This window comes from Triplophysa rosa, linkage group LG6, assembly GCF_024868665.1.
Source record: "Triplophysa rosa linkage group LG6, Trosa_1v2, whole genome shotgun sequence".
Taxonomy (NCBI): domain Eukaryota; kingdom Metazoa; phylum Chordata; class Actinopteri; order Cypriniformes; family Nemacheilidae; genus Triplophysa; species Triplophysa rosa.
In genome coordinates this window covers 12849055-12868663 of record NC_079895.1, presented here as the reverse complement: position 1 = coordinate 12868663, position 19609 = coordinate 12849055, and the positions used below count along the sequence as shown (strand labels likewise).

The 19609-nt window shown below is 36.0% G+C and overlaps 1 protein-coding gene across 1 annotated transcript in view; it reads right to left on the bottom strand.

Moving 5' to 3' along the window:
* The window catches only part of arhgap15 (Rho GTPase activating protein 15), a 35927-nt gene extending 17945 nt beyond the window's left edge, over positions 1-17982 (bottom strand). The window contains exons 1-8 of the mRNA XM_057336809.1: positions 17862-17982; positions 15869-16022; positions 14086-14145; positions 13731-13789; positions 13516-13603; positions 12099-12188; positions 2990-3088; positions 2512-2650 (exon numbers count right to left, since the gene is read on the bottom strand). Coding sequence (XP_057192792.1) covers positions 2512-2650; positions 2990-3088; positions 12099-12188; positions 13516-13603; positions 13731-13789; positions 14086-14145; positions 15869-16012 — 679 coding nt within the window. The 5' untranslated portion in view covers positions 16013-16022; positions 17862-17982. The remainder of the gene's footprint in view (positions 1-2511; positions 2651-2989; positions 3089-12098; positions 12189-13515; positions 13604-13730; positions 13790-14085; positions 14146-15868; positions 16023-17861) is intronic.
* Between the last annotated feature and the right edge of the window lie 1627 nt (positions 17983-19609).

Below are 19609 nucleotides of genomic sequence, written 5' to 3'. Positions count from 1 at the left end.
GCCTGCCTAAAAATATGTGCTGACCAGCTGGCCCCCATCTTCACACAGATCTTCAACAGATCACTGGAGCTGTGCGAAGTCCCCTCATGCTTCAAACGCTCCACCATCATCCCAGTCCCAAAGAAACCCAAAATTACTGGACTTAATGACTACAGACCTGTGGCTCTAACTTCTGTGGCCATGAAATCATTTGAAAGACTGGTTTTGGCCTATCTGAAGGACATCACTGGTCCCTTACTGGACCCCCTGCAGTTTGCCTACAGAGCAAACAGGTCTGTGGATGATGCTGTCAACATGGGACTGCACTTCATCCTTCAGCATCTGGACAGACCAGGGACCTAGGATCCTGTTTGTGGACTTCAGCTCTGCTTTTAACACCATCATCACGGACACCCTTCAGAATAAACTGGCACAGCTCTCCGTCCCCACCTCTGTCTGTCAGTGGATCAACAGCTTCTTGACAGACAGGCAGCAGTTAGTAAAGCTTGGTAAATTCAAATCCAACACCTGCACCATCAGCACTGGAGCTCCTCAGGGCTGTGTTCTCTCCCCACTGCTCTTCTCCCTTTACACGAATGATTGCACATCTAAAGACCCCTCTGTCAAGCTCCTGAAGTTTGCAGACGACACCACACTGATCGGCCTCATTCAGGACGGTGACGAGTCTTCTTACAGACAGGTGGTCAAGGAGCTGGCTGTCTGGTGCAGTCTCAACAACCTGGAGCTTAACACACTTAAAACAGTGGAGATGATCGTGGACTTCAGGAGAAAGCCCCCTGTTCTCCCCAAACTCACCATCATGAACAGCACTGTGACTGCAGTGGAGTCATTCAGATTCCTGGGCACCACAATTTCTCAGGATCTGAAGTGGGACACTCACATTGACTCTATTGTTAAAAAGGCCCAGCAGAGGCTGTACTTCCTTCGCCAGCTGAGGAAGTTCAACCTGCCACAGGAGTTGCTGAAACAGTTCTACTCTGCCATCATCGAATCCATCCTCTGCACTTCTATAACTGTCTGGTTCAGCTCAGCTACCAAATCTGATCTCAGAAGACTACGGAGGGTAGTCCGGACTGCTGAGCGTATCATTGATACAACCATCCCCACTCTCCAAGAACTGTACTCATCCAGAATGAGCAAAAGGGCTGGTAAAATCACTCTGGACCCCTCACACCCAGCACACTCCCTTTTTGAACTGTTACCGTCTGGTCGACGCTACAGAGCACTGAGCACCGGAACGACCAGACACAGGAACAGTTTCTTCCCTCATGCAATCCATCTTATGAACACTTGACATTAACACACAACTCTATCTTACATTATTTATCCACCAAATTTGCACATATCAGACCTGTACATACATAATTGTCTATATTGTATATTGTGTTTTTGCTGTTTTGTACATTGCCTATTTCTATATTATTGTATATTATTATTATTATTATTTATCATCTGTGTTCTGTCCTGTTGCTGTCTTTCTGTTGCACTGTGGAGCTTCTGTCACTATAACAAATTCCTTGTATGTGGAAACATACTTGGCCAATAAAGCTCATTCTATTCTATTCTATTCTATTCTATTCTATTCTATTCTTTATTGTTTGAGCGTTATTATGTATTATAAAGATTCTCATTACCCCAATACCTAATACAATTATTTTTACTGTAGTCAGTTAATTTACATTTGCACACATTGAAAGCCGTATAACAAATACAACCAGAATTTTACGGTAATATTTTATACTACACATACAGCCACGGAAAAAAATCCAAAATTTAATTTGATCAGCATTTCTACGTGAATTGTGGCCATTCAGTCCAGTGTCCAGAATTTCAACAAAATCAAACCTTAGGAGTGACAAAGTCATCAGCAATGTGAAATTCTGGCAGCATGACAAGACACATGAAAGCTGTGATAAAAATCGAGGTTATCTCGAAAAAATGTTTTTGAACTTTTCCTAAATACATGTACATATATTACTGTTGTATTGCTTAAAAGTGAATATCAACTTTTTTGAACAGTTTTCTCTGTAGTATTTGAGGTCTGAAAAATACAGAGCATCTTTTATGTTATTTTGACCTGTTTCTCCAGTTTACATTTTCTACAAATAAGTGTAAAAAGAAACAATGTTTTTATTTGACAAACAAAACAAAAACAAAAATGATCATTTTACCTAAACATATACCTATAAATAGTGAATTTTAAAACCAGAAAACTGAAAATGGTTTCTTCATTTTTTCTGTGGCTGTATACAGTATATATTTGCTACTTTGAAAATGGAAATGACTTGTTGACAGGTTTCATGAGAGTCACCCATAAGAAATGGAAGGGGGAACAGAACAGACTGTGTCAGCTGTACTGTAAACTCATTAATGTAGATATTAAACAGTGGTGAGGCAAGGCTGCAACCCTGACACACTCACTGTTTCTGAACTATCTGTGTCAATTGCCGGTTATCACCTTCTCTCTTTCTCTCTCTCTCTCTCTCTCTGTCACACACAAGTGTTACTCACTGATAGAGCGTCTGTGTTCAGATTTGGAGTCTTTTGGTTTGGGTTTAGGTGGATCACAGATTGGTCTGGACAAACATTCTGTACTGTTGGATTTCTGTAGGGCTGCTCTTCCATAGCTGTGGCCTCCAGTTCTGCTCGACTTCAACAGAACACAATAAAACAAGCTTCATTAGTATTTATTAACATGCAGAAATATCATCCAGAATATTGTTTGAAGCATTGGTCACCGTGCTAAATGATTGATCTACTGTTAATAAATCTCAAAGGTAAAGTATATTCAGGGATGTATTTAAGCATTAGGCACAGCAAGAAACAGCAAGAAAATAGAGCTTTCTTAACATTGAGTGGAACAGCATACTGAGCTCCAGCTATAGTGAATATGACAATATTTTCAATGACATTACATTCCAGTTACAGACATAAACTGAAAGAGCTGCTAATATAATAATTGCTTCATTCATTTTCATAAATGATTTACCAGACTGTCCACTGTTTTTTTGATGGTGTCGTGCCATTTGCAGATTGTTGGAAAATGATCAGCCTGTAGCAAAAACTCATCGCCAGTAGGGGTGGTGATCTGTTTGTTAAAGAGGTTTGAATAGAAAGTGACATTAAAACAACCAGCAAACTCTGTGTGAAAATCCTCTGTCAATAACCAAGGATGTATGTTGAAATTAAAACAATGACAAACAAATTCGGTTTGGTTATTAAACCAATTTATCTTTGATTATATTTGTGGTTGAAGAGCAGACAATTACAAAATGCTGATTCTGTAACAGACACTGTGGAGAAGGTAGATTTCAGGGACAAAATTACACACACACACAAGAGGTTTTGCTTTAAACTCATGTTTCGAATGCTATAAGCCTTTTGACAATGCTATTAGTTTGATACCTGACTAAACATTACACTTATTTTTCAAGACTGGTGTAACTCCACATGGCACAGTCTCATAGTATAAGCGGCCTTTCCAGAAAATCCATGCCAACACCAACGCTAAGGTCAGAACTGTCAAATACCGTCACACTGAACAGATCCTTGTTACTTTAAAGAGAGCTGACGGTGCATATTTCTAAAATCATTTTAAAGTGCTCAGTCTTTAAAAAAAACACATCGCACAATAGATTCCCCACCCCCCGTAAAGTCACTCCACATAGACGTCCAAAGTTTGCCCATTTAAAACAGACTTCTCTGACTTGGAGAGAGCGGGGCGGGGGAATCAAGCAGTCTCTTTGGGGATAGAAGGGGGATGGTTAGGGGCACAACTCTTGTCAGAGTGTGTTTGCGATCCCTCTATTCTTCAGAGTGGAACATCCGAGAGAACATGTTTGTTCTGAAGCTCGTTTTTTCCCCTGAAGGCCGCCTGCAGACATGACAGCATTAGTTTGTAGTGGAGTGGACTTGTTGGAGTTCTCACTGGCGTTTTGATCGGGTGAAACATCTCCACTGTAATGAAGGATATAATGCTGCAGGTCATCAAAAACTTTACAACGGCAGTTTCACATCTTGTTCTGATATGACGTGTGAAGCACACGCAATATCAGCGATCTCTTTTTATGCAGATTCGACATATATTTCATGCATGACATTTTTAATTAAAAATGAAGCGAAACTGTCATTCAAATTCGGTTTTTAGAAGTACCGTGGTATTGTTTCACAACCCAGCACGCAAAGGATCAAATCATTCAAATAGCATTTCAAAGCCAAACCAGCCTTAACAAATGCAACACCATAGTTGTATCGAGTTAAACTGAAGCACATTGTATATTTCTTTCAAAATAGCTCATCCTGTAAATCAAGCTGTTTCAAAACCAAACATCGCATTGGTCTTTGATATCATCTAAGAACGTTAACCGATGACTCATGAGTTTTGTTCTCTCTGTTTCATAAAAATGATAATAATCTTTCCAACTCCCCACTGTCATATTCACAATTACTCCTCTGCAAACAGCTGTCATAAATTCATGCCATACTTCACTGCCATGTGTGGTGATGCTTACTAAAAACTCCACAATGAAAAATATAATATAGTATCACTACTGTAAGGTCACAGCCAGTATATTATCTGACAAATGAAGCGTTATTGTGATGAAGCCATTTAAAAGGGTTTAGATGTTGCCAGTATAATTTTTCACCAACACAACATTACCAAGCCATACATCATCCTTATTTTAAACCCTATATGACCATTTCATCTGAAGTTATGCCTTGATAGAATGTTAAACAAACTGTTATCAATGTTTATATCAAAAATGCAAATGACATGTATCAGGATTAATGTTCTGCATAAAACGCATACAAAATATAAAAATAAATAGTATTGGTTAAAAAAAGGCAAAACAGCTCATTGAAAAACTGGGACTGGTGAAAAGTTTTTCGATTTTGGGTGGAAATAATAAAGTATAACATAAAAGCACATGGCTTTTAATTCCACTGTTTAATGAGGAGGAATTTGAATATCTGGGCCCTCACTTTGACTGTTCATTAATGTTTAATTATGCAGAGCCGTACAAAGACCAGAATGCCATCCGTGACTTGACATTTGTGTTTTGCTGTTAAATTAATCATTCATTTGAAAGCTACATAAAGACACAACTCAACTTTGAAGCGCTTTTGATAGCAGGGTTAATTATCTCCAATTTTCCACAAATCCTGAGATTGGTTTGAGTACGAGAGCGACCAGCTTCCAAAAGAATACAAAACAAACAAAAAAAAGAAAATGCATTGCTTTCTCTTGCTCAGTGTTTAATTCAATGATTCAGTCTGCATCTGCCAGATTAAAAACATTCATAATAAATATAACAGAAAGGAAATCTTCGTAAAATGTTTCACGAGCTGGGAATACTGTTTCCATAACCTACTTCTTTAGATTGCAGTTTTGAGAGAGCTTTTCTCGCAAAGAATTAAACGGCCAATTGATTTGATTAAACTTTAAGCAGTAAAACAAACACAAAATGTTTCACAACCAAATTGCTAATATACGTCTGAGTAAACAAATACAATCATGATAATAGAGTATGTAATAAAATAATAAACATAATGAAACAAAATATAAAATAATAGACTACAGGAACAAATGCACCCCTCAACCATTCAGTATATGATCAGGTACTGAGTTTCTGATCTCCAATCTGTCCTTGATGTGTTAAAATTGTAACACATTTTCCCAAAAAGGTCATTTTAGTACAAGCCAGAGTGTCTTATTTGTCCTGAGATGTGGTCTTGCAGTAGTAGTTTTTCTACTTTAATCTCTTTTGTAATCTGTTGTCTGAATCTCAAATCCTTCTGTTCACCCCATGATTATTACAGTTTATACACTATATTGCTTTGCTATGAACAGAGAAATTAATGTTCAATACAATGTAAGCAGCTTTATGCACTAAGGTCAAGCACTGCAAACACCTTTTGTTCAGCTCTCATGCAAAGTGGTCTTAAGAGATAAATGACTGTGCGGTTGCTAGTTTAAAGGTCAAGTGTGTATTTTTTTGAAGAATCTATTGACAGCAATGCAATATAATATACGCAACTATATCTTCAGAGGTGTATAAAGACCTTACATAATGCAGCGTTATGTTTTTATTACCATAGAATGAGCTATTTCAATACACAGCGGGTCCCCTTGGAATTCGCAATGTTGCTTCTACAGTAGCCCTAAACGGACAAACTCCTACAGAGTGCGTTTCGTAAATAAGTTATCTCCTTTGGCAAAGAAGCGAAATGTGATGACATTTTTGTACTAAGCAGCCATTGTAGTATTTCGAGAGGGAGGGGTGGAGTGAGCCATTAGTTGCAATTCACAACCTCACCACTAGATTACTAGAAAAATCACGATACCAAGTAGTATTGCGATGCTGTGTCATGTTCATAATTAAAATCTACAAAATAGACCAAAATTCCTTAATACACAGATCTAAATGAAACATGTTGTATTTAGTAAACTGTATTATACTGCACACTACAATATTTGTAGTATTAACTGTAGAAATTGGATAAGTTTAAGCAAATACTGTAGTATACTTTAATATTTACTGTGGAAAGATTTAAAAACACTAGTGTCTAGTAATTTTTGCAACGTTTACTGTAGTAACTACTAAAGAACATTTTTTAACATTGGAACTAATTCAATCAATGTGCGACAAATTGCATTAATAGCAATGCTTATAAAGGAAAATGTTAGGCTTACTTTAAATGTGACTAAAACAGCCAGTAGGTGGCGGCAATAGTTTTGTGTCAGTGAATCATTCAACCAACTCGTTCAAAACAGCTGATTCATTAAAGAACGAAGCAAGTGTCTTGATGGATGACTCACTGAATCATTATCTTGTCCGAGTCGTTCAAAACACGGATTCATTTAGGAGAGAAACACCGCAAAGAAACAGATGAAAGTTTTCAAATGAACGTTAATGCGCATATGCAACATTAGTTACGCCACTACGATACTACCGTTTAAAAAACGAAAGGCATCGCGGGACTTTTGAAGCTTTAGCATCGCGATGCTACCATAGCCTACTAGATCCTACTAGATGCCGCTAAATTCCATACACTTGACCTTTAAAGGTGCAGCAATATGTTTCAAATATGAGAGAAAGTGCTTGAAACTCCACAATCATCATGTAAAACTCAAATGATACTGTAGATCTATCAAAAATATTGAAAAAAACATTTATTTACCTATATTTAAATTACTTCAAAGTATTACTATTACCACTATGAATAATAAGTTGTTAAATAAATCAATAAAAGAAACAAATCAGCTATTTTTATATGAATCTACTCTCATAACTATACTTTCCCACAAATCAATTTATTTATTTATTTTTATTTTATTGTAAATTATCACCTATGAAATATAAATGTATTGTATATATTAATTATATATGTTTCACTTTTGTAAAAACAAGCAAACAGCGTGAAAATATTGTATATGTGTACATTTAGGATACATAAAATGCCGGCTACAACACTGGCCTCAGAAAGACAAAGAGGTCTGCTGATTTATTCTGAAGAGTTTATTTTCTGAATGTCCACAGGGCCAAAAGTGGCCAAAGTTGAAGAAACACTCAGATAAAGTTGGATGTTCCTTAAAGTAATTGAAAAAGCCATCTATGTCTCCTCCATTTTTTCTCACCCAGAGACAAAAGCAACATGACAATGACAACATTTAAATTACTTCTTGACTTTTTATCTTGCGCATTGTCCTAATATTTCTCCCAAACGGTATAAATGCACTGTGCTTTTAGTCAATTTGATGCCATTTTTTAGACATATTTTGATAGAAATGACAACAAAATTCCAGTGTTACGGGACACATTGGCGTGGCGGTTAGGTTAAGCCTGTTAACATGTACTACAACGAATGACAATCTAAACAACATTTTGTAATTAGACAACACATCACTTCATTAGCTCAATTCTATAAAGCGTCCTTTCAAGAGTCCAATACTTAGCAGTCCTTCTGGGCAAGCCATTCAACGTGTCAGATCCTTCCTACTCACTGTACAACCTGTCAGTCGACCATAATCGCCAGTAAACATGCCCGAAATGTTCAGCGTACGTGAGACACCAGATCTGACAGCGACTGGCCAAGGATCTTCATTTCCACAGACAGTTTAAGAGATGATGGATAGATGTGAACCACATGCTATTCATCATACTGCCTATAATCATAGCGATATATACCACTGGACACATTTCAAACATAAAATGGTCCATAATTGAGGCATTTTCTCCCACTGTTCTTTAGAAAGGATGTATTAATCTATTTGCATTGTCTGACAGGCCTTAACACGTAAAGACCTTACAGTTCACTCACAGTTTATGTAAAACATTGTACAGATTATGCAGATGTAACTGATCTAAAAAAAAGTCTCTGACAAAGTTTTTTTTTTGTGGAAAATATGAGACACCCTTCATTTCTTTATGGCATTTTAGATTTGGCGGGTGACATTTTTTATGATGTAATATAACATTACAAACAACCATGTTGAGGTGTCCACATAATTCATGAAAAAGGTGTCTGTATTTCACCTCCATTTTTCATCATGTTTTTCATTTCATAACCTGAAACTGTATAACGTTGATGTTGAAACCCCTATATCTCAAACAGATTTATTACAGAGCACAATACTGGTTCTCTAAAATGCAGAACAATTTCAGGCTATATGGGACAGTTGGCAACCCTTGGTGAAGCGAACAGCAAAGGCACTTGGCCCTGATGAGAGCGGAACGGTTTCTGTCTTATCTCTACCGTCTCTCCAGCTTGACGCCATATGCCGTCATATGATATTACAATCAGCCTCAGATGTTTCCTCTTGATTCTCAAACAGTCATGCCAGGCACCTATTGTCAATAATGTGACACAGTTGTAAGGTCTTAGTCCACTCACTTTTTTCTATAGGGATGACTGGATTTCATAGACATTTTCACGCAGGTGACGCAAGCGTGAACGAAATGAGAATCGGATTTCTATTGTCCGACTTTTTTGTTTCCTGCTATGCTGCAATCTGAAACGTCCGAAATTTAGGACGAATGTTTTAGAAGACGATCCTTTTCCGTGTTCTTCCAATTACAACAATGGAAATATGTTCTTTATTTCTTACAGGTAAGGCTTAAGGTTAGGATTAAAACGTTTGAATAACATTATACAAATGATCAGATTAGAACTTGTGCATTGTTCTGCTTTGAGTTCTGTGTTTACGTGAACACCCAGATGAAGTCAATTTTTTGTTATGTGGTTTTCTACATAAAATCATCCATTACTGCATAATGTAAAGAACATTCTGTATAAATACAACCTTGATGTTTTTTAGATCGACTTAGTAAGGGCATGTCAAAGATTGAAATTATAGTTAAATGAATGGTTTAAATCAAACTTTGATCCTTGTTATCTCGAAATTAGATCATGAGACTGGCCTGGTTTTCACCAAAAATGTGACCCTGGATCACAAAACCAGTCTTAAGTAGCACGGGAACATTTTTAGTAAAGGACAAAATACATTGTGTGGGTCAAAATTATCGATTTTTCTTTTATGCCAAAAATCATTAGGATATTAAAGATCATGTTCCATGAAGATATTTTTTTAAATTTCCTACCTTAAATATATAAAAACTTTATTTTTGTGAGTGGATGGTCTGCCACAGTGCCCCTGATTAACAACTTCAAAGGCAATTTTCACAATATTTTGATTTTTTTGCGCCCTCAGATTCCAGAGTTTTAAACGGTTGTATCTCAGCCTGATATTGTCCTATTCTAACAACTCATATATCTATAGAAAGTTTATTTATTCAGCTTTCAGATTATGTAAAAATCTCAATTTCGAAAAATTGACCCATAAGACTGGTTTTGTTGTCCAGGGTCACAAATGTGTATTAATCTAAGCATGCCAACGTCAGGTTAGATGTAGTCACAGTATGTTCCTTAACCTTGTGATCTGCCTCAGCGCTACTGCCTACACGCATCCTAACCATTACCAAAGGTGACTGATTTTACATGGGCGGCAACTATGCACACCACAGAAATGGTGTTTTGCAAAGATGATACGATGAACAATTGAATCCAATACAGTTTTATATAAGATAATAATGCAATCAAAATTGGGTAAAATTATATATTTTAATAACACTGAACTGGCTTAATAGATAGTCAACATTTCTATTATCTCTTCCACAATCTTGACTTTTTTCACTGACCTTTAAAGAGACAGTTAATCTAAAAATAAAAATGTTGGCATCACTTACTCACCCTCGAGTTGTTGTAAATCTGTGTAAATGTATTTGTTCTGATGAACACAGAGAAAGATATTTGGAAGAATGCTTGTAACCAAACAGTTCTGGCCAGCACTGACTACCATAGTAGGAAAAATGACAATGCTATTAAAAGTGCCCCAGAACCTTTAATGCCTTTTTGAAGGATACCTGCCTTAACATTTTTCAAAGAACAAAGAACGCAGAAGCCATAAAGATTAAGTTGCTTACATTTTGGAACAACCTTTACACTGAACGTAGGCAGCTAGTTTTGGAACAAAGTATGTTGTTTCAGAGGTGGGAAGGCTTTCCTCTGAGAGAAATGTGGCACTTTTCAGCTCTAAAGTTTCATCAGTGTAAAGAAAACCCATCTAGTTTTGAGCGAGCTCTGAAAAAGACAAATGCATATGACTCTCTGGGTTCATAACCCTTTTAAATGACCCAGAAAGCCAAACTGAAACCAACACATAAAAAAGCACGATGAGACTTTCAAGCAACTCTTTGTTTAAGTAGTGCATCCTGACTTATCTCACTAGTAGACATCAAATATCTTGCGTTTACAAAAGTATTTCTCATGTATGTCTTATAATAAGACGCAATGCCAATTATATCTATCCACATTTATGAGAATTCTTCTCATAATAAAAAAAGCTCATTTCAGCTTCCCCAGCATTGCAATTCAAGGTTTCTAAGTTTCAACCGATAAGCACTGTAATCTGTGTATTAGCAGAGATATAAGGATCTGCATTTAAGGTTAATATCAGATGTGACAGAAGCATAAAAAGGACTGAAAGTCCACATTAGATGCTTAAGACACTGATCAAAACCTCCAATAAAAGAATTTGAACTTCTTAATCGCAACTATCCCTCATCTGACACAAGTGTTTTGTCTTGGGCTAAACCGAGCAGATCTTCGAGACCTCGGCTGAATGCCTCACAGATTGAAAATCTAACTCCGAGCGCCGTTGAATTAACAACCCTCCGCACTAATTTCTAATCCCGGTTGAGGTTGATTGACAGCAATGGCAGACTATGAAATGGCTCGGTCCCATCATTACAAGCACTTTTTTCTGTGCGAGAGTTTGGATTATTTAAGATTACTGTTTAAAGCCTTTTTAATCTCTCCTGCAGAAAAAGATTTCTGGCCAAACTTCTGGACGGCAAGTACAGCGGTGGTGATAAGACATTATAAGAGATCGGAAATCGGCTTTTTATCCACAGTTTGCCTCATTATGAAAGTTAACTCCGCTATCAATGTATTGATAAGCACCGGGCGTCCCGACACACCAGTTTGAAGATTATCTCTCTTTAGATAAATCTTAATGAAAAGTCTTCAAGACAAAAATGACTGGACAGAAATATCAGGGGATGCTTTTGGATCCAGATCATTGCAAACACTGGTGTGCAGATAAAATACTGTGCATTTTTTTTCAAAGGCAGTTTATACTTTCTCGCTCATCTCTTGAGAAACACTCGAGAGATTTGAAGAGGTATGACACCAGTTCTGACAGACAATATCAAGCCTTTAAGAAGGGTCTGGTGAAAGCCCTATAAGCTCACTGAGCAATTAGATTGCACTGTAGTCTTTTCAATCCCTTGAGACTTCATAAATGCATTGAACAACTTGGTTAAGATGTGACCTTACAAGTTTGAGTTGCAGAAAAAAGGATAGATTATTGGAGCTGAAGCTATGGGCCATGTTATTAGAGGTGAGACCTCGTGACTCGGTTTCAAGACGACTAACAGATCTGTCTCAATTGCTTCGCCATTGAGGTTCACGAGACAATATTTATCTGTTAATATGTCTATACAATGATTAAAATATTCTAATATCAACTGTCTCACCTGCATCACGTTCTTTCGGCTTGATTTCTCTGTTGTCCACTCGATTGCAGCCCCACACAGATCCACACCATCTGGTCTACAACTGGGTTTCTGTGAAAAAATGTGACACTTTTGCCAAGACTGACACAAGAGCTTGTGTTAAAACTCACAGAGCTTGGGACATCGCGTTATCTGCCCCAGAGCTAATGATAAAATGCTTAGTAGATTTTTAACATCATGTGTCTTTCTTGTCGCGAACTTAGCCACCACAAACCAAACCTACGCAGCATCGATTCTGGACGTAATGTAAGTGTTTCCAAATACTAAACGAGGGATGAACGGCATGTTCTGAAAAAACGCATGTTCACCCCAAAATGAAAATTTGGTCATTATTTATTCACCCTCTTGTCATTTCAAACCTGTATGACTTTCTTTCTTCTGCAGAACACAAAAGAAGATATTTTGAAGAACGTTGGTAACCGAATAATAGCAGTACGCATTCACTTCTATTTTATAGACACAAAAGCAATGCCAAAGTCAACGGGTACCACCGTTGCTCGGTTACCGACATTCTTCAAATATCCTCTTTTGTGTTCTGCAGAAAAAAGAAATTCATACAGAGTAAATGATGATGGAATTTTCATTTTTGGGTGAACTATCCCTAACTGACACGTTATATAAAAATCTATGACATCTGTGAGGAGAAAAGTCCATTTATAATGTCCGCGCTGGGAGGTGATCTCTTTCATTTCAGCAGCAAGAAAAAAGCTCTGGCTTTTTGAAAACTATTTGAAAAAGCAGTTCTACTGTTTTAATGAGGTGGCAAAAATACTTAACTTCATCCTGATAACCTCTGTGTGTATTGCCCTCAGAAATGGCTGAGAGGCTTGAGGGCTTTATAGCCACTTGACCATGAGTGATGTTGAACCAAACACGACCTGACCTCATTGATGGTCTCGATGTTTCATTTATAAGAATGACAAGCCTGCCAAGGTAGCAAACCTCTGAACCTCTGTATCACGCTCTCTCTCTCTCTTTCTATTACTGCCACATGCTCACTCAAATCATCAAAGTAATGATATGCTGGTATAATTCTATGCATGATGGGTAAACATTTTCTCAGCAGCATTTTAAATAGACAGGATCAAAGGCAAAGTTAAGTTTTGACAAATATGGAAATCATTACGTTTCTCCACCCATTCGCTAACAGTTATAGGCTACTGCTCAATGCACATCTGCATCTATTCATTAATGCTGCTGTTTGTTTTCTGTTTATTGACATTATTTTCTTATTATTCTCAAGGAAAATAACTGTTTCCCTATATTGAAAGAGCAAGATAATAAAAAATTCTCAGCATTAAATGTTTTGACTAAATGCACTCTGTTGGGCATGTGTAAATATGCGTACGATGTGTATAACAGAGCTGTCGTGTCTTACCAAATTAGCCACAGCTTCTTGTTTGCTCTCCTTATAGAATAATAGCTGACTAGAGGAGAGAACAACCCAGGATGAAGTCCAGTTTTTCCTGCGAAAATATCAATAGTTGTTTTTCTTCATTCATTTTTTTAATTAATAACATTTAAATTGTAAACATTATTTTTTTTATCATTACAGACATACAGATAGAAAAATATATAAATATATAAACAAACCGTAATTTCTTCCCTCCTTCAGCAATTTTGGCTTTGTTTAAATATTCTTTTAAAACAGGCTGAAATATAAAAACGCATACAGACACAAATTATTTTGTCTTTCAGAATTCTACAAAATGTTTAAAAATGCCTTAGAGTACAATGAAATTTGATTTGTTAATTTGTTTGGAAAAGGGAATTTAAAAAATGCATGTCACTTTTTTAAGATGAATACCAACTCAACTGAGCAAACTAAACATATTACAAAGGGTGAGCATCGCGTCCTCACTACTGGCTCATTATTCAATTTCCATGCTCTCTGATCCAAACCCAATTTCATGTGACGTCAAAATAAAGGAGGCACCACAGATCATACCTGCAGCCCAACAGAAGCATCCATGTTATGTTGAGACTGATTCCTCCGGTGACGATTAATCTAAACAAAGATTGTTGCTAAGTCAATATGAACAATTAAAAAATGACCTAAAATTGAGATTATGAACATGTTAAGAATTAGATCACAGAATTCTATATATACATTTCATACGTTTATGCATTGTAAATATGATGTATTTATTTTGTAACTTTTTATCATTTTGTTTGGCGTGCATGACAATCTATGTAAATAATATGCAGATGAATTACTGCTCATGAAATATTCTATTAAGCTATATATTAAATCATATCTGATCCTTTGATATCTCTATATAAATAATACATGAAAGCTCTTCATATTTTTAGAGAATTTCTAATAATTGAAACAATCATAATAATAAACAACAATTAAAAATCACAAACTGGTGTAAGGTAGGCTTAAAATCTTGTGTATCATAAAAATGACTAAATACATTCCTACTCAGAATGACACAGACAAGTTATGAATCGTTGGTGTATCTGTCAAAGTATAATAAAAAGTAAAAAAAGAAAGAAATGCAGCTAGTTGTGTTTTGTGCATGCTGTGTTGACAGAACTATGGGAGAAATGAATAAAAACCAGCAAGCCACGTTCAGCAGTGCTGTGCTGCCCTCTGCTGTTCTATACCTGACACATTCAGTTCAAGTATTTCTCAACACATATAATGAGACCCATGCAACAGGAAGCTTTACAGCAGATGATGTGTTGCACTGTAATGTATCAACCTACAGCATTGATTTACCGATGTGATTCTCACGAAATCTTGGTTTGAAGATGTCAAACATGATTTTCTTAAAAACACATGCATCAACAAATTCCCTTTATATTAATTTAAAACAAGGTATAACATGTTTAAAGGCATTCATTTCAAAACTTTTACTAACAGTTTAACACAATAAAAAAAATACAGAAAAGGCCTTAAAGATTCTCATTACCGTAACCATAAAACGGTCAATCTCATAGCATGTTTTGCTAAAAACAAGCGAAGCCTTGATGCCTAGCAACTTTTTATTAATCATACATAATGAGACATTAAAGAATTATATTTTAATAGAATATTATAGGCCTACATGTAAAATTTCTTTAAATGTGGAAAACTACCTGTATCGGTAATGAGAAGGGAAAAAGGCGTGTACACGGCGTGACAAGAGAATATCAAGTTTTTTACTTATAAAATATAGAGTAATTTGTTAACTTGTTAGCCGTTTAAAAGGCAAAACTCAAATAAAATCAAACTTAAATGTAAATATCTTTTTGTGTCTTTAAAAAACGTTACGGAGGATGAGAATTTCAGTCGTGGACACTTCTTTCTTCCACTATTTCTTCATTTTTATAATACATGAATATTCTGTCAATCGGTTTTTTTTTTTGTAATTTTTTTGTAATTTGAGCACATCTAATAGAACATCCAATTGTTTTTTCACAATATTTTCATTTTACTCTGTTTAAATTACAACATATAATACACTCACGGTTATGAGAATTTCAGCAGAAAAAGCAATAGAATACATAAATAATTAATTAATTCCTATGTCAAAATGATGTTTTGTCCATGGTAGAGAACACAATTATCTTTATTCTGATCATTTTTTGTGTAACCAAATTGTATGTTTCATCATTTAAATCTATACTGCCATGGTGTTTCAGTGGTTTTGTGAGAATCACAGCACAAAAACCAATGTGTGAGCATTAATTTATATAATGGAACCTAGACATGTGGTGAAAGTGTGCATGTGCTCACTCACAGAGCTCACAGGTTTCTGTAGTGTCTCAGGTTCTGGAAGGACCATAGACTTAGTCTGGCTGAGTCTTTCTCCAGAGCTGCTTTGAGAGTTTTTGATCCTCATCTGAACAGCTCCAGGAAGTACCAGCGCCGCCTGCTTGTGCATTGCTCTGACACTGACAAATAAAATGGCATAATTCCTCTTATTATTTATTTAATCTGACTAGATTAAAATTGAAACGATGCATGGGAAAGTCACAAATACAAAGACACAATGCATTTAGTAAAGACTGGGGCTAGTTGTCACGTTTCACTAAATTAAACTAAAAATGATAAAATGATTGCTTTTATTTGTAAAGAGGGAATTGAATCCTAAATTGTATAAAGTTACATAAAAACATAAAACACATGAGATGGCCTCACTCATAAAACAACCTGCGTTTACAAAAATTATGCTTGTCCTGAGAACACAGATCACCCTTCTGGTTAAAATATAGTTTTATTATATAGCTGACTCTTTTCTTAATACATACTGGTGTGGTTTTACTGTCTGTACTAAGGCTGACGCTATAGTTTAACACTAGTTCAAAGCATACAAACCCTCTGCTAGAGAAAACAATGTGTATCTGATATATTACTTTGAATCTTTTTGGCTCAGAGAATGACTTTACTGTATGTGAAAGAAAATTGAAACTAGAACAGTTATCCATTTTACTTTTGTCACAAGGGAGAGAAGACTAGTTTGAATTTATCAATATACAGTAAATCAATATGGCTATTGAATTGAATTCACTTCCTGGATTGATTTCATCTTGTAAACTGCGATCACAATTTAAAGGTTGAGCTTTCATATATCTTCTTAGCATATATACAGATTAAATCGCATTGTTTCTAGTGGCGGTTTCGAAATCAGTCTGATTGCACCATAAGACACACTGCGGAGGAACTGCTCTGAGAAAACTTTACGCTTTTGTGTTGCATGTCAGAGAGTCTGGGTTCCTCAACTACATTTTATGCTACATGTGTATGTAGTGAACAGCAACATACTGTACACTTGAACAGCAATGAATTATTTTCATATTTTGATCAGCCTGATGGAATTATATCTATTCTCCCTTGATTTGACACCAAAGGGTTTATGTCAAAATAAAGTCTCCAATGTGCTTCACCCTAATGGCCATTTCTGTCAGTTTGAGGTCTACCGTGTTTTCATACAGTGTCTACTTTTCTTCTCATTAAGGAAATGCTTTCAAGATGAACAGTGTTAAAAGTAAAACATGCGCCACTGACAATGCATGTAGGTAGACAAATTCTGTATGTGTACATTTTGAGGCTGTTAAAGCATGAACTCTGCAGTTGACATGGCAACACTCTGACATGACAGCAAATAAATAAATCTTCAAAAACGAAATGCACCGGAAACTCAATGCCACTTTCCTCTATGCATGATCAGTTGCCTTTCAGTGGTTTATTAAGAGGGCAAAAGTTTGCAACCTCCTCCATGAGTGACTGGAACTTACACGTGAATGAAAATGAACAGTTTCAATCGAAACATGTTATCACTTTGACATTTTGCCATAGTTTACTACACTTTACACATATCTTTATTCCCCTAATAAGGATAAGTTAAGATAAAAAAATCAAACCATCAAACGTTTTCAGAAATTGAACTTCTCACCTAACATATACAGACATTACAAAGTCAATGCCACGTTTATGGCTTAATTACATACAAAATAACAAATAATCCACTTTATTCAGTCAAGTCAAATACATCAGTGACTTTCACATCCATCTCCTCTTTTAAAGCTACATTAATCTGATATGTATTACGAAGAAATGACATCACGATCAAAATCTAGAGCTAAAAATATAAGCAGAGAAACTTTAAACAACCACCAGTAAAACCATTTGCCACCCACATCACATTCTATTCTATCCATGTTCATTTCAGGCGCAGGTAAAACAGATATGCTGCCTTAAAAAATCTTAAAAACTTCAAAAGACTTTCTCACCTGGTTCTCGTTGTTTACCAAAGAATATTGATCAAATCCTGTATCAGTAAAGACAGAGAAAGAAAGTGTCGTTTGGAGGAAGTGTACAGGTCACATGGGAGATTCGACTTCTTTCAAGATGTGCAAGTATTAGTGCATACATCACACACTCTTCACTTCCTGAGGCCTGTAACAACCGTTTCAGTCAAGATGGCTGCTGTTAGCAGATTAAATAAGATCAGCATCAGGCTAATATGAGGTTTATGCCTGTTCTGGAGAAAAATAATTATATATATGTTTTGGTAATGCTTTTTTGAGTGAGAGCCATTATTTATTATAGTGTAAGGAATTGTTTTCTACCGTAGTATTGTGTCTGGCAGAATTGTTCTTCTTAAAATAAGTTGAAATAAATATAATATGTAATAATAATTCTTCTGGTTTTAATTTTCAGAGTTATCCACTTCCCTTTAAGGTAAATGGTTTGTGACATGTTAAACACTTCCAGCTTTATGATGGCATACATTTAAATATCTCAGAGTGCATCCTACTCTTCACACAGGAAATAACATCCGTCTCACAATAGGACTTTGTGGTATTGTCATGCAGTGACAATATAATAATATAAAACATAATAATATATTAAGAGATTTATTGTTTATTTCCATTGTCTACTATTCTATGTATATACTCTACTGTTATTTATTTGTTTCCACCTTCAGCATTATGGCTATATAAATATTCATTTAAATTACGGTCATGTTAAGAAGTTAATCATATTTCATGTTAATATTAATATTTACAGTAGTAGTATTTGATATGCAAATTCTGGTTCTGTTGTCTAACTAACTAGTTATTTCTCAAGAGATTAATTTTAAATACAATTTTGAATGCAGTGCACAATTAGTCCAGCAGATGGAGACCTTCTTTCCACAACAGAAAGTAACATTTTATAACGCGATGTGAGCTTTATAAGGTCATTCACTGCATTGCTTAAGAACAGCGACAGATGACCGATGGATAAATAAAAGCAACCGTTTATCAGATTATTAGTGCACACTACACTGCATACAATCTATAACGCAGACGCGAAGTACTATAATGCAGCCACTAGATGGAGACAAACACTCACACACACGCACACTGTATTTTATAGTCGCTTACATTTGCAGTTGTCTCGTATTCGCCCTGTTCATCACGCTTTATTGCGAGTTATATGAGCTCTAGTATATGGCCCTTGAACGTCCCACATCGGGAAGCGGACACAACACGAAAAACGTTGATTTTCCTTATGATTTTCCTGATCTTCCACGTGTGTTTCCAAAGGCCACATTAGGAGACCCTACTCCTCACTTCCGTTTGAACACAAACATTATTTTAAATGAACATTTAATACATTTCTACTATTTTTATCAGAACGGTGACTATGATTATATAGGTCCTATTGATAGGCTATGCAAATTAACGGTAGGCCTAGTACAAACGAAATTGATCTGATAAGTTCAGGAAAAATAAGAAATGCCACATGTCGTGATGCTAAAGTTTGTCTGCAGCTTACGTGCGTTGGTCCTAACCAGCAATCTCTCACTGGACTTTCCAAAGCGATCACAAATTTCACAAATCTTCCTTCCACATGTACTTTCCATGAACTTACATACGAATCAATTTGCCCAGAGCGCCACCTAGTTGTTGGCCTACAACTGCTTCGTTAAGAAAGAGAGAGAGAGAGAGAGAGAGAGAGAGAGAGAGAGAGAGAGAGAGAGAGAGAGAGA